Source organism: Nematocida minor (genome assembly GCF_024244105.1).
Source record: "Nematocida minor strain JUm1510 chromosome Unknown 7925, whole genome shotgun sequence".
NCBI classification, from domain to species: domain Eukaryota; kingdom Fungi; phylum Microsporidia; genus Nematocida; species Nematocida minor.
In genome coordinates, this window is record NW_026250402.1 from 51182 (window position 1) to 63375 (window position 12194).

The 12194-nt window shown below is 43.9% G+C and overlaps 12 protein-coding genes across 12 annotated transcripts; 2 read left to right on the top strand and 10 right to left on the bottom strand.

Moving 5' to 3' along the window:
• Positions 1-153: 153 nt before the first annotated feature.
• NEMIN01_0056 (structure-specific recognition protein 1) lies at positions 154-1650 on the bottom strand (the record flags this gene model as incomplete). Its single annotated transcript, XM_051475998.1, has 1 exon — positions 154-1650. The coding sequence occupies one exon, from the start codon at positions 1648-1650 to the stop codon at positions 154-156; it is 1497 nt and encodes a 498-aa protein (XP_051331958.1).
• Positions 1651-1802: 152 nt separating this feature from the next.
• NEMIN01_0057 (YEATS domain-containing protein 4) lies at positions 1803-2360 on the bottom strand (the record flags this gene model as incomplete). The annotated part of the gene is made up of 1 exon (XM_051475999.1): positions 1803-2360. One exon carries the CDS (start codon positions 2358-2360, stop codon positions 1803-1805), a length of 558 nt encoding a protein of 185 aa, XP_051331959.1.
• Positions 2361-2374: 14 nt separating this feature from the next.
• NEMIN01_0002 (uncharacterized protein) lies at positions 2375-2668 on the top strand (the record flags this gene model as incomplete). The annotated part of the gene is made up of 1 exon (XM_051475944.1): positions 2375-2668. One exon carries the CDS (start codon positions 2375-2377, stop codon positions 2666-2668), a length of 294 nt encoding a protein of 97 aa, XP_051331904.1.
• Positions 2669-3139: 471 nt separating this feature from the next.
• On the bottom strand, positions 3140-5734 carry NEMIN01_0058 (DNA topoisomerase III; the record flags this gene model as incomplete). Its single annotated transcript, XM_051476000.1, has 1 exon — positions 3140-5734. One exon carries the CDS (start codon positions 5732-5734, stop codon positions 3140-3142), a length of 2595 nt encoding a protein of 864 aa, XP_051331960.1.
• Positions 5735-5758: 24 nt separating this feature from the next.
• NEMIN01_0059 (nuclear cap-binding protein subunit 2) lies at positions 5759-6208 on the bottom strand (the record flags this gene model as incomplete). The annotated part of the gene is made up of 1 exon (XM_051476001.1): positions 5759-6208. One exon carries the CDS (start codon positions 6206-6208, stop codon positions 5759-5761), a length of 450 nt encoding a protein of 149 aa, XP_051331961.1.
• A 102-nt stretch (positions 6209-6310) lies between these two features.
• Positions 6311-7039, bottom strand: NEMIN01_0060 (dolichol-phosphate mannosyltransferase; the record flags this gene model as incomplete). The annotated part of the gene is made up of 1 exon (XM_051476002.1): positions 6311-7039. The coding sequence occupies one exon, from the start codon at positions 7037-7039 to the stop codon at positions 6311-6313; it is 729 nt and encodes a 242-aa protein (XP_051331962.1).
• Positions 7040-7275: 236 nt separating this feature from the next.
• Positions 7276-7767, bottom strand: NEMIN01_0061 (myosin regulatory light chain 12; the record flags this gene model as incomplete). The annotated part of the gene is made up of 1 exon (XM_051476003.1): positions 7276-7767. One exon carries the CDS (start codon positions 7765-7767, stop codon positions 7276-7278), a length of 492 nt encoding a protein of 163 aa, XP_051331963.1.
• A 19-nt stretch (positions 7768-7786) lies between these two features.
• Positions 7787-7975, bottom strand: NEMIN01_0003 (uncharacterized protein; the record flags this gene model as incomplete). Its single annotated transcript, XM_051475945.1, has 1 exon — positions 7787-7975. The coding sequence occupies one exon, from the start codon at positions 7973-7975 to the stop codon at positions 7787-7789; it is 189 nt and encodes a 62-aa protein (XP_051331905.1).
• NEMIN01_0062 (uncharacterized protein) lies at positions 7975-8745 on the bottom strand (the record flags this gene model as incomplete). Its single annotated transcript, XM_051476004.1, has 1 exon — positions 7975-8745. One exon carries the CDS (start codon positions 8743-8745, stop codon positions 7975-7977), a length of 771 nt encoding a protein of 256 aa, XP_051331964.1.
• A 52-nt stretch (positions 8746-8797) lies between these two features.
• Positions 8798-9028, top strand: NEMIN01_0004 (DNA-directed RNA polymerases I, II, and III subunit RPABC5; the record flags this gene model as incomplete). Its single annotated transcript, XM_051475946.1, has 1 exon — positions 8798-9028. The coding sequence occupies one exon, from the start codon at positions 8798-8800 to the stop codon at positions 9026-9028; it is 231 nt and encodes a 76-aa protein (XP_051331906.1).
• A 495-nt stretch (positions 9029-9523) lies between these two features.
• Positions 9524-10573, bottom strand: NEMIN01_0063 (cAMP-dependent protein kinase regulator; the record flags this gene model as incomplete). The annotated part of the gene is made up of 1 exon (XM_051476005.1): positions 9524-10573. The coding sequence occupies one exon, from the start codon at positions 10571-10573 to the stop codon at positions 9524-9526; it is 1050 nt and encodes a 349-aa protein (XP_051331965.1).
• A 38-nt stretch (positions 10574-10611) lies between these two features.
• On the bottom strand, positions 10612-11760 carry NEMIN01_0064 (lysophosphatidic acid phosphatase type 6; the record flags this gene model as incomplete). The annotated part of the gene is made up of 1 exon (XM_051476006.1): positions 10612-11760. The coding sequence occupies one exon, from the start codon at positions 11758-11760 to the stop codon at positions 10612-10614; it is 1149 nt and encodes a 382-aa protein (XP_051331966.1).
• Between the last annotated feature and the right edge of the window lie 434 nt (positions 11761-12194).

Sequence of the window (12194 nt, forward strand, 5' to 3'; positions counted from 1 at the left end):
CACAGCAATGGTACTTTTAATCTATTTTATTATAAAAGGTGCCTGCAAGTTAAAGAGTAAAAGTAAATGAAGAAAATGTCCTAAATAAATAAATATGTCTTAAGCCAAGTATTTGTTATTTTATTGCGATAAGCTATTATATTTTTTAACATCCTATTCTTCTGACTCTGAATTGTTTTGTTCTGAATTCTGCTCTGAATCCTGCTCTGTGTTTTGTTCAGAGTTTTGCTCTGTCTCAGGGTCACTTTCCTCAGAGAGCTCTTCGCTTGTTTCATCGCTTGCTGTCTCTTCGTCGTCATCACCTGAATTAGTGCCAGTCCACACTTCATTGACAACTTCGTTCAGGCAGTGCACTTCTTTCTTTGTAAGGTACGCCTCCAGTGCGTTGTATTCCACCTTTTGAATGCTGTTGAACATATACTCTTTTTTGTCCTGCATAATAACTCTAACATCGAAGGTCTTTGCGGTCCTTGAGCTCAGATTTACTCTGCTAAACTCAACTGTTTTGATCAAATCGTACTCAATGTATGCAATCTGCGGCACAAAGAGGAAGCCTTTCTTCAGCGGATACAGGAAGCCTTCATTAGCCTTCAGTGAGCACTTAAGCGCTTTGCTTCCCGTGGATGTGGTGAATGTCCCTGTGTGGATCGAGTTTATGCCTGAGAGCTTTTCAACCATTCCCACTACACACTCAGAGAGACTCCCTTCCTGCACGTACTTAAGACCCAGCTCTTCAATTTTTTCTTTGTCCTCTTCGTGCACGGGAAGCTCTTCCTCCTCGTCAGCGTACAGAATTGTAGAGTTTTTCCCCAGAGTCGCTTTTATCTTGTCCTCTGGAAGGAGAAGGTTCACAAAGTGGTACCTTGTCTGTCCCTGGCGCACCGGTGTGCTCAGCTCGAATATAAGATACGACATTTCCTCAACGCCTTCTTCCATGCTTCTTTCAAGGTAGAACATTCGGGTGATGCTGCTGAACAGCATTTGGTGGCTGTATCTTTTCCCAATTAAATACATGCACGTAGCCGTGAGGGAGAGCTTGGACTTTCCTCTGGGGAGGATGCATGCAACTTCGTCAATCGAGAAGACCTCTAGCTGGTCGCTTCCCGCAGAGGAGCTTTTTATCAGCTCAATCAGCTGCAGCACATTGCTCTCCTCTTTGAGACAGCCAAACCGTATTTCAGAGACTCCAAAGTATGTTTCGTCTATATCTATGATGCCTTCGCCTTTTCTCTCGTATGCATTAGAGATAAGCCCGAGCGGTACGTCAAATATTGCTCTATCCTGTGCCTTAAACTCCAGGGAAGTGTTCTGCACTTCTATCTGCCCGTGCACGCCTCCCTCAACGGAAAGAGCCTTGTGGTAGATGTTTAGCTTGTAGTGTTTTTTTGCATACTGCTTTATGTTCTCCAGGTGCTCGGCAGTAACTCCGTCCAGTATGCATACTGTCCCGTTCTTTCTCACTATTTTTACAGTGTGGTCAATCACTCCGTAGTGCTCTACAATTTCCTTTATCTCGTCTGCTGTTATTGTTGTGATTTCTGCAACTCCTTGCACCTTTATACCTATTCCAGAAGTTGCCATTTTCACCACCGACTTTTGTGGCCCTTCTTTCCGGGTATAGTATACATCATCCAGCGTCAGAACTTCCATTTTATTAAAAAATATTCGCGTGCTATTTTTTATATACGAAGTCCTCGCTCATAGGAAAAATAAAGAAGAATCACTGCAAGACTTCTGAATCTGATGTTCAGATAAGAGTGGTAATTTTATACTAACTTTATTTGAGGGCGTGGAAAGACCGGCTAAACTATGTTTTCTTCTCCAAGTTTTGAAATGAGATAGTCTATGGCCTTTTCTATCTTTGTGCGCTCTTCGACAATTCTTTTCTCTATGTCGCCATCGAATGCTGGCTCTTCATGGCTCTGCATGATCTTGTATATGGCCTCAGAGGGGCTTTCAAATATTATAGTGTCCATTCTCTCGTTTACTATTTCGTTTGCGTTGTACTCGATGTCTCCAATTACTCTGTTTGTCGGGTCGTTGTGGAGCTTTAGAGACACAATAAATGAAAGAGGTTTTTCGTGCGCGTCTGTGAAGTAGATTTTTCCTGCAATAGTAAACTCGCCCCAGCCGCACTCTTCGATTTCAAAGGGCGGGCCTTCGACTGTTCTTGTGGGGTTTGCAAATGTCTCGTGTGTCTTGAAAGTGATGCTTCGAATAAAGTAGCTTATGTCTGTATTTTTGTATCCTCGGACGTAGACCCGCCACCGATGGGTTGCATCAACGCCTGGCTCTGATATGCGAACGGCAGAGGTGCCGTATATTATTGTGCGTGAGAGGTTGGCATGATTTATTCTCATGTGCGCAAAAGAAAATGAAAAAAGAAACACAGCAGTTGCAGCTATATAAAGACAGCGACATACGAAGGGTATATTTTGCTACAGGCGCAGGGCTTGTGCTGGGGGGCATCATTGGAGGAGTAAAAGGGGTGGTGCAGGCACTCAGGCGAACAAAAGGAAAGAAAAAGGCTCTTGAGTATTTTGCGCTGGAAGGAGCGCAAAAGATGGGGAGCCACGCGGCTTTTGCAAGCTGTGCCTTTGCAATAAGTGAGTATCTCTTGTTGAAGGCGCCCGAGGCTACTTCATACCTGCCTAGAATGCTTGAGTAAATGGGAAGATGTGTTGTGGCCTAAGAGCATAGCCCGAGAATGGCCCAAGAACATCATTTGCACTGGTATAGATAAAAATGATATGATAGCTATGGCATGTTCCGTGATCTCTTTTTGTTCTGTAGTTGGAGTAGGAATTAAATTTATTTATGATTTGGTATTAGTGTACTCTCTACTATATGCTGAATATAGATATTAATATAACCCGAGAATTCAATGTTGGTAATCTTAATCATTTTGGTGCTTAGTGGCTCTGCTTTATGATCAAAATATTGTCTATAAATACAGAAGGAATTCTGCTATCATTCCCCGCCTCATAGACCCATACAATTTGGTACATATGTTTGTAATTGAGAGTGGCAATAAATCTTTATTATTCATTCTATGTTTATTTGAAGATTATCTAACAGATCACAAATATCTATGATTAAAAGTACAACAGAATTTGATCCAATATTTACCCAGTAATAACTATTTCTCTTTTTTTAAATCTGTTATTTCATCCTCCCATTTGAAGAATAAACACGGCTTGTAGCTCTTATTGCACTTAAAAAACCCTCTGTTGTTGTTTCGCGCAGTTTTAGAGAGAAAGTATTTCGCTGACATGTTGCAATCGCATTTTACCTTATCAGTGTGCATAGAACTCATGGGAGCTCTTTCTCTAGGGGCCGGTGCGTCTTTTTTAAGGAGTATAGCCCGCGCCTGTGCAGCATTCTCAGTTGCCGAGTCTTTCCATGCAAAGTAATCGCACTGACCTGCTGCACAGGCATAGAACAGTTTTCCCTTACTAGGCCCTTCTTTCATCACTTTCTTCTCTTTGGCCACTATGTTGCAGAGGCATACGATGGTGCCTTTTGGCAGCTGTGCTACGAATGAGTTATCATCTCCATCTTCTAGACCGTTATTAGTGTGTGCAGTGTCCTTTTGTCTTAAAATCTCAGCTGCTGACTTGTATCCAGGATATCTTCCCTCTGTCTGGAACGCAGGTTTGTCCTTTGCGAACGGTTTCTTTGGACTGTTTATCTTGCTGGTAAACCTTTCTTTTTCGTACTTTTTCTTTTTTTGCTGTCCATTGTTATCTGCAGAGTCTTCCATATCTATGTGATTTCTGTATACTTTTTTAGTGGTTTTGCTATCTTTATTCCGAAAAGACGGCTCGGGTCGAGAAAAGGTTTTTTTGTACGCACCGGTTGAGCGTGTGTCTTCTGTGAGAGCTTTGTTCTCCAGCTCAGAAGGACTGTTCCTATTTCCTGCCATCAAAGCTTCTCCCCCCTCCCCTGGGCCTTTTTTGTTCTTTATGAACTCCTCTTTGAATTTTGAAATGTTGCTCTCTATTACTCTATATATCTCTTCGTACTTCTTAAGCTCCTGCTGCACCAGCACACTTGGGCTAAACTCTCCGCTGCACACTTTTTTGAGGTTGCACTCAAAATCTTTTCTCAAATGCGGCTCGCTGATCGTAAGGCCTATGCTCTTGTACCCGTTCACTAGAGAGCGCCCAAGCCATGTGCTCTTCAGTGAGTTTGTGTTAACGACATGGATGTATCCTCTTTCTTTTATCCGGTGTATGTGGTCGTGTATGGTCGCATCTGTTCCTATCCCATTGTTATCCATTTTTGCGATAAGCTCTGCTTCGGTAAGAAGATGTGGCTTTTCTGTTTTGGACTCTTTCTGGCTAGCTGCCCACCTAGGCGCCTGCCCCAGGGATAGCCCCAGGTCAATTTCTGTATCTCCCCACTTCTCGTAGATAAATACGTCAAGATAGTTCTTTTTCAGGACCTTCAGAGTCTTTCTCCTAAAGCACTCGCCTTTGACTGTGCACTCAATCAGCTCTTCCTCTCCCTCTGCGTTCTCGCTATAGCAGGCAAGGAACCGTCTGGCTACGTACTCGTATACAGCCCTTTCCTTCCCCCTTAGATCAGATCCGCTCTTCATGGGATATATTGGCGTGTGCGCCTGGTCGTTGTGTCTTCCTGCTGAGGGTCTCCCTGGCCTGAGACTTGCAGCGTACTCCCCAAGCACTGAATCGTGTTTTAGCTTTTCCAGAGGCTCTTTGTAGTTGAAGGTAGAAGGAAATGCGTCAGTTTCTGTTCTGGGATAGCTGATGTATCCAGACGTATAGAGCGACTCTGCGATGTTCATAAGCTCATGCGAGCTAGAGACGCCTCGGCCTTTGGCAAAGAACTTCTGCAGCTCAACAGTTCGGAGGGGATACGGCCTCCATTTCTGCACTTTCTTTGTTTCCAGCCTGCTTACGACCAGCTCTCCGTCTTTTATCCATTCCATCTTGCTTTTTACGTAGTCTTCATCGTATATAGTTCCTCTGTCCCACTTGAACACTCCTTTTTTGCCGTTATTTTCTACTTCAACCTGTATGCTCCAGTTCTCTTCTTCGATGAAGTTCTCTATGCTTTCTTCTCTTTCGCACACAAAGCCTAGTGTGGGTATCTGGCAGCTGCCGTAACTGATAACTGACTTGTTCTCTAAAACGCTCTGCAGCTGGAGGGTCTGCAGCCGAGTTATTGCTGCGCCTATCCGAAGATCTATCTCTATCCTTGACTCAACTGCTTTCGACTCGTGTGCATTCAACTCTCCAAGATTCTCCAGGGCTCTGAAAATCTCGTACTTACTCAGCCCCGAAAAGCGCGCTCTTTTGACTCTTCTGATTTTATTCTGTACAAGATTGGAGATCTGCGTGCCTATGTTCTCTCCTTCTCTGTCGCAGTCTGTCCAGATGATAAGCATTGCGCATTGCGAGCTGAGATTTGCTATGGTTTTAGACACATCCTGCATTGCTGCTGGGATTGTCCAGTGCACTCTTTCCCCGAAAAGACTGATCGGATCAACTTCACTCCACAGAGTCTTTCTCTCAAACTCCAGGGCGTATAGGTGCCCGAGCACGCTGGTGAACACCATTTTCGTCTGTGCTCCGGAGAGTTGAAGGTCAAATTTAAAAACTCTGCAGTATTTATTGAATCCACTGCTTGAGTGCGCGCTTCCGTTTGACAGTATATCTGAAATTGCTTTTGCGACGGACGGCTTCTCTGCTACATTTAAAATATGCATCTAAAATTTATTAAGTTTTCTTTATTAAACATGTCTTCTTTTTCTTTCATATCCGCCGTAGTCTTCCTTCGCCTGCCCGCCCTTTGATCCTCTTCCAAATTGTCTGTTTTCGGCAAATCCGCTGTCTAGGTCGATGTAGATCGGGGCTCTTCCAATTGCGTACTTTGAGAAGTACTTTCGAGCCTGCATCGGAGACTCGTTGCTCTCGTACTGCACGAATGCAAAGCCGCAGGGCGTGTACTTCTTCGAGTCCAGGCCCATGATCACTCTTTTTACACGCCCGCACTGGGAGAAGAGAGCGTACAGCTGCGACTCTTCGATGTTTTTTGCAAGATTTCCCACGTATATTGTTCCCGATGTAAGCAGCTCATCAAAATAGTCATCCTCTGTGCCTGTGTATCTCCTGTCGAAGTACATCGTCTTTATCTCGTCTTCTTTCAAGTAGTTCAGAAGCTCAAACGCCGACTTATCCATAAAAAAAAGTAAAAATACTGCGTCTTCATATAGAAATATTCGAGCATCTTTTGTGCAAGAGCGTGAAATATCTGTGATCACGCTCTCTTTAGAATTGCTGAGCTATTCGCTGTATAGGAGCTCCTGCGTGCTGTTTTTTACACGCTTGGCCAATAAAGAGCTTCCCCAAAGAAGAAACTGTGCGTATTCATTTACAGACAGCTTGGAGCGCCCAGAGAGCCTTTCGTAGAACTTAATGGGAATTTCTTCTATTTTTTTGCTGCAGTGGAAGAGTATCTCCATCTGGTAGGCAAAGCCCTGCGCCTGTACATTCTGAATTGCGTATGTAATTATGTCTTTCTTGTATATGCGGTAGCTATTCGTCATATCTGTATTCTGTTTTCCTGTGAAGATGTGTGCAAGGATGTTTGCGCCCTGGCTTGTAAGCTTGCGGAGAAACGGCCAGTTGCACGTGCCTCCGCCCTCCCTGTATCTAGAGCCTATGACTATCCCAGCCTGTGTGTCTTTGATTTTTCTGAGAAGATTGGGGATCTCTCGGGGATCGTGGCTTAGATCGGCATCAAGAATAACGATGTAGCTTCCTTTTGCGTGGCTTACTCCTCTTTTGTATGCATTTCCTAGCCCCATCTTTCGATCTCGCACAAGAATCTGTGCTTCTATGCCTGTTTTTTCTGCAACTTTTGAGCACAGATCGGCTGTTCCATCGGTGCTTCCATCGTCCACTATTATCACTTCGTATGCAACTCCCTTCAGCACCTTTGAGATAAGGTGCATTAAAAGAGGCGCATTGCTCTTTTCGTTGTGCGTAGGTATTATTATAGATAGTTCCATACAAACAAAAACTCTGCAAATTATATGAAAAACCTTTAATTGGATACTCTGTGCACAGCCTTGCGTACCACAGGAAGTGGACCAAAGAATAAGACAAAAACGCTGAGATCTTCCAAATTATGCACAAAAAGTACACCAGTATATACAACTGAAATGCTCTACCGCACTGAAAGTAGTCTAAATCTAGATAAACAATTGCCATTTTATTGAATGTGTTTTGCAGTCACACAGATCCACTACTTAGCAAACACAAGCCCACAGTTTTTTATGATTTTGGCAATCTCTGGGATGGGCAGCTTTCCTTCCTCTGGCTTCAGCTCCTTCTCCAGAACACTCCACTCCTGCGGGGTGATTGCGCCCTCGCCCTGGAGAAGGCTTTCCTTGAGGTCCGCAATGGCCACCTTTCCCGAGCACGCAGGGTCAAATGTTCCCAGCGCCTGCTCAATTACATTCTGTGCATCGAGGTTTGCCAGTCTCTCGCACAGAGACGTAAGGAACTGCGTAAAGTTGAATCTTTCGCCCATGTCGCACATCATTTCACTGATTTCCTCGTTCGTAAGAGGAGCACCTATGCTGTCCAGGAAGGAAACAAGGTCTTCCTCTGAAATAAACCCGTCTGCCGTGCTGTCCAGAAGATTGAATATCTCCTTCAGCTCCAGTATCTGCGGCTGTGTGAAGGCCATGAACACATTTGAGCTCTGTCTTGCGGTTCTTCTTCTCCTATTCATAAAATTTTCTTTTGTTTTTCTATATATCTTTGCTTATATTTCCGAAAGAGCAGCTTTTTTCTTTTATGTACGAAAAGAGAGTGAGCTCTATCTCTGATGCCACCTGGTACACTCTTTCCTCGTTCTCTATGTACTCTTCTATCTCTTCTATTTTTTCGTCTGTTATATTTTCTATGGGCTGTTTAAGCGCATGCATTGCAGCTTGCATTATTTAAAAATTTTCAGTTCAGCCATATTCATGTATTTTTTTAGCTCTTGGATGACACCGCTATCTGACTCTTTTGCTATCATCTGAGACATGGGTATTGAAATGCACGGTAGATCTGCTCTGAGATTGGTCAGATGTGCTGTTTTTTGGGGAGGAACCACGTGCTCGCAGCTTGCACACTTGTACCCGCTCATGTTCTCCACAACTGCAGCTATCTCCAGACCAGACTTATTGCAAAATGATATTTGCCGGTTAGTGTCTGCTATGCTCAGCTTGTGCGGCGTGGTTACCAGGACAATCTTTATGTTTGGAATGTGCTTTGCAAGGGCAATGTGGACATCTGATGTGCCTGGCGGTGTGTCTATCACGATCACATCGTACTCTTCTATGCTGATCTTTTCTAGATATTGCAGGATTTCTACTCCCTTGGTGGGCCCACTCTTTTTTTCTGGTGTAAATACGTACAAAGAGTCAACTTTCGAAGGAATGTGTGTCTCTGCAATGATCTGCGAGCTGTCAACGCCTGCTACCCTCGCAATGCTTGGCCCTGCTATGTCTGCATCAATGATGCATGTTTTTCTTTCGGCGGAGAGCTGCAGTGCCAAACTAGCTGAAACTGTGCTTTTTCCCACTCCGCCTTTTCCGCTCATTACTCCTATTACGATCTTATCCATAAAACTTTTTTCTATCTTGCTGGGCCCTTCGCCCTCGTTCTTTATTGCGCACGCTCCTTTGGAAGGACAGCTGTTACAGTCGGTGATGCATGACATCTGTGCACTTTGTAAAAATTTCTATTTAAGAGCGGCGAGCTAGTAAATTTTTATGCTAATACCAGTTCGATGTTTTACGTGCGGAAAAGAAGTCTCCAGCAAGTGGGAAGAGTACATGGAGAGATGCACGGTCTCTGATGACAAAGCAGGCATACTGACGCAGCTCGGGTTTAAACGGCCATGCTGTCGGACAGTTATGCTGACCACTGTAGACATAATGCAGAAGATTCTCAAGTTTGAGTACCCGCAAGAGGGCCTTTCAAAAGACGAAAAGTTTTCATAGAGTTTGGTGCTGGATAGACAAACAGCTTTTTCTTGCAGCACATTTGCACAGCAAAGCTTTTTCTCTCATTGTCTGCAAAAGAAAAGTGGCAGCTAGAAAGAGTTTTATCTGCTCTCTTAGTAATAAAAGTACTTACCACTACATCTTCTGTTTTTCTTGGTGTTTATTCCACCCGGGAAGTTGTTCTCTTAGTTCTACTTTTTTCATCCTTCTTGACTGATGCATACTGTGAGTATAATCGAAGTAAAAATATTCACTGCTCCAGATGAAGTGCTGTTTTTCAGTAGGTCATACAATAAGTATAGCTGTAGAGCTCAAGCGCACTGTAGCCTTTCTGTGAGATAGATCATAGAGAGCAAAACTTTCTAAGCAGCACAGTTTCTTTGAAATGGGTGTTTCTCATCTATTTACTGCTGACTTGGAGAGCTTTAGCATAGAAAAATAAGTACACTGTGCCATAGCACTTTGCCAAAAATAAGATAAGCTGAAAAAGTTTTACTTAATGCTGTTAAACTGTACTTTTTTGTCTTTTCCGTCAATTATAGCATTTATAAAGTCCGGAATAAAAAGAACAGTTGTATCAGACCTGCAGACAGTTCCGCTGGGTATGGTTTTTCCAGGCACAATTCTTTCAGAATACACGGCGTTTCCGCCTTTGTTCGCCTCTTTCTCAGATGCGCTCACTTCCAAAACAAGAAATATGCCGGGATCTGAGACCGTTACTGCATCGTCTTTTGAGAAGTGCAGTATGTGCACGGACTGCAGGACTCTTTCCTTCTCTTTAGCCGATAGATTTACATACTTTTTATTCTTTTCAAGAAATGCGCATATAAGCTCTCTGTTTTTTCTCTGCTGCACCATAAGAATCGAAGTGTACGCGTCTGAAGTTACGACCCAAACCTGTGCATCTATCGTGCAGAGAACACTTGCGGTTCTGGGACAGCTGTACAAAAGAGATATTTCTCCAAAAAGAGAGTTTTCTCGAAGCGTTGCTCTTAGCTTTCCGTTCTTCCAGATCTGGAACTCTCCGCTTTCTATCAGATACATTGTTTTTCCGTACTCGTCCTGCTTTATAAGCTCTTCCCCGCTCTTGACCGGCTGCACGTACATTGTTGCTACGAGTTTTTCCATCTGCTCGGTGTCCATCGTCTGGGCTATAACTCGCGTATTTTTCAGAATATTCAGAAGCATTTCCGAGACACTTTTGTCCTTAGGATGCTCCTCCACCTGCGCAAAGGGATTTCCAGAGGCGCTCACGCTTCCTCTTCTTTTTCTCTGGAAGGGGCTGTCGTAGTCGATGCACGACACTGGTATTTGCGCCATAACCTCTATGTCGCTTTCTTCGGCTGCATCGGTGGAGAGAAGATCTACAATGGTCTCTCTGAAAATGCTCTCTGAAAAGCCAACAATGCTCTCGTTTTCCGCGTTTATGATGTAGTACGACAACACATCATTCGCAAACCGCAGTGGATCTTCTATGTCTTCGCTCCTTTCGTTAATATATTCGCATATAATATCTGCTGCCTTACGAAATGTTTTATCCATAAAAAGAAAAATTACCAAAAATCGTTTATTTGTACGCCTTATTCCTTTATGCAAGCCTCTGAAAAGTTCTGTATGTACGTCTCGTTGCACATCTGGACAAAGCTTTCAAGCGGACAGTAGAGCCCGTCTTTGATTCTAACAGGGTTGCATCTTGGCATTTCTGTTTTCTTCCCGTTGTATCGCATCTGCACGTATCTCTCCTGCGTATCTTTGTTTTTGAAAAGCTCAAAGATGACATTCGCACCGAACTTTGGCCATTTCTTTGTGTCTAATCCAACTGCCATGAGGATGGGATAGACTGTCACATCGTGTGCTGAGAAAATGGAGGCTTTGAGAGGCGATCTTTCATCAGTTGCTTTTACAATCATGTGCTCTGCTATTTCTTTCATGACTCCCCCCGTGTTCAGACTCAGCGCTTCTTTGCTGTTCAAGTGCTTGAACCACAGCTCAATCGAATACTTCTCCAGGGTGTCCATTATATGCTGTGGCACTCTTTTGAAGTGCACAAACCCGTGCGCTCTGCTGCTCACCACAAGATCGTATATTGCATACGGGCTGAGTGATGAGAAAAATGATGAGTGATTGTCTGAGAAGTATTTTCGTATTTCTTTTGCCTGGGGCTCGAACATCTTCTTGATTTTCTCGTGCGATACCTCCTTAAGCGACTTGAGCCTGGGGCAGTAGCGATTGCACGTGAGCGTATCCTGTGTCATGTCTACCACTTTTACGTCCATGCTGCTGGAGTAGTTCCTGTACATTCCCTGCATCAGAGACTGCAGACTCTCCAGGGTTCTTTGGAAGTTTGTCGATCTGAGGTGGAATTCGTTCTTATCAAAATTGGGCTTTATAAGCCCGTGTGTGTCAACGTACTTCTGTCTGAACCATGTCCCTAAACTAAAGAGATTTGCGCGCCCGGTATCTGTCAGCTGCCCAGGCGCACAGTTGAAGTCTCTTCCAGAGTTCTGCGAAATCTTGAACTGCAAAGGCTTAGCAGGCCCAATGTGCATGTAGCTCAGCAGGCCCTTGATTTTGTCCATGGCAGTTACATTCCTTTTAGGAATTGTGTAGTCTATCTTGGACACGCGGTGGCACAAATTCCATTTTGTTTTATCATGCGGCCCAAACATCAAGGGCGTTCTTTCCCCGTGTCTGTGCACAAGATGCACATACTCCAATTGTAGTCTCATAAAAAAAGAAAACTTTAAGCATAAATAAGTTTGTGCTCCAATGTCTGCAGAGATTCCAAAAATAAAAAATACCGTTACACAGATAGCAGGCGTGTGTCTCTTTTTCACCGCATAAAATATTCTGGCAGTTGTGATCTGCGTATTCTCGGGCTATACTCCGCTAGAGACAGCGAAATAAACTGCAGAACACTCGAAAATGCATTTGTGTCTACTGGCAATCTGCTGCCAATGGCTGCCCATAGAAGAGCACGGTTGACCAGTGTACTTTCCAGAGGATCAGGTTCTTTGCAAATAAAATACCTATTTTTAGAAAAACTCTTACACCTACAGAAGTATGCAGGAATGCGTAAAACTCGTGAGTACCTTAATCTCCTGTCTTTGCAAGGATTTGGCATACAGACCCTCTCCTAGTGCGAGTCCATTCTTTCTCCCAG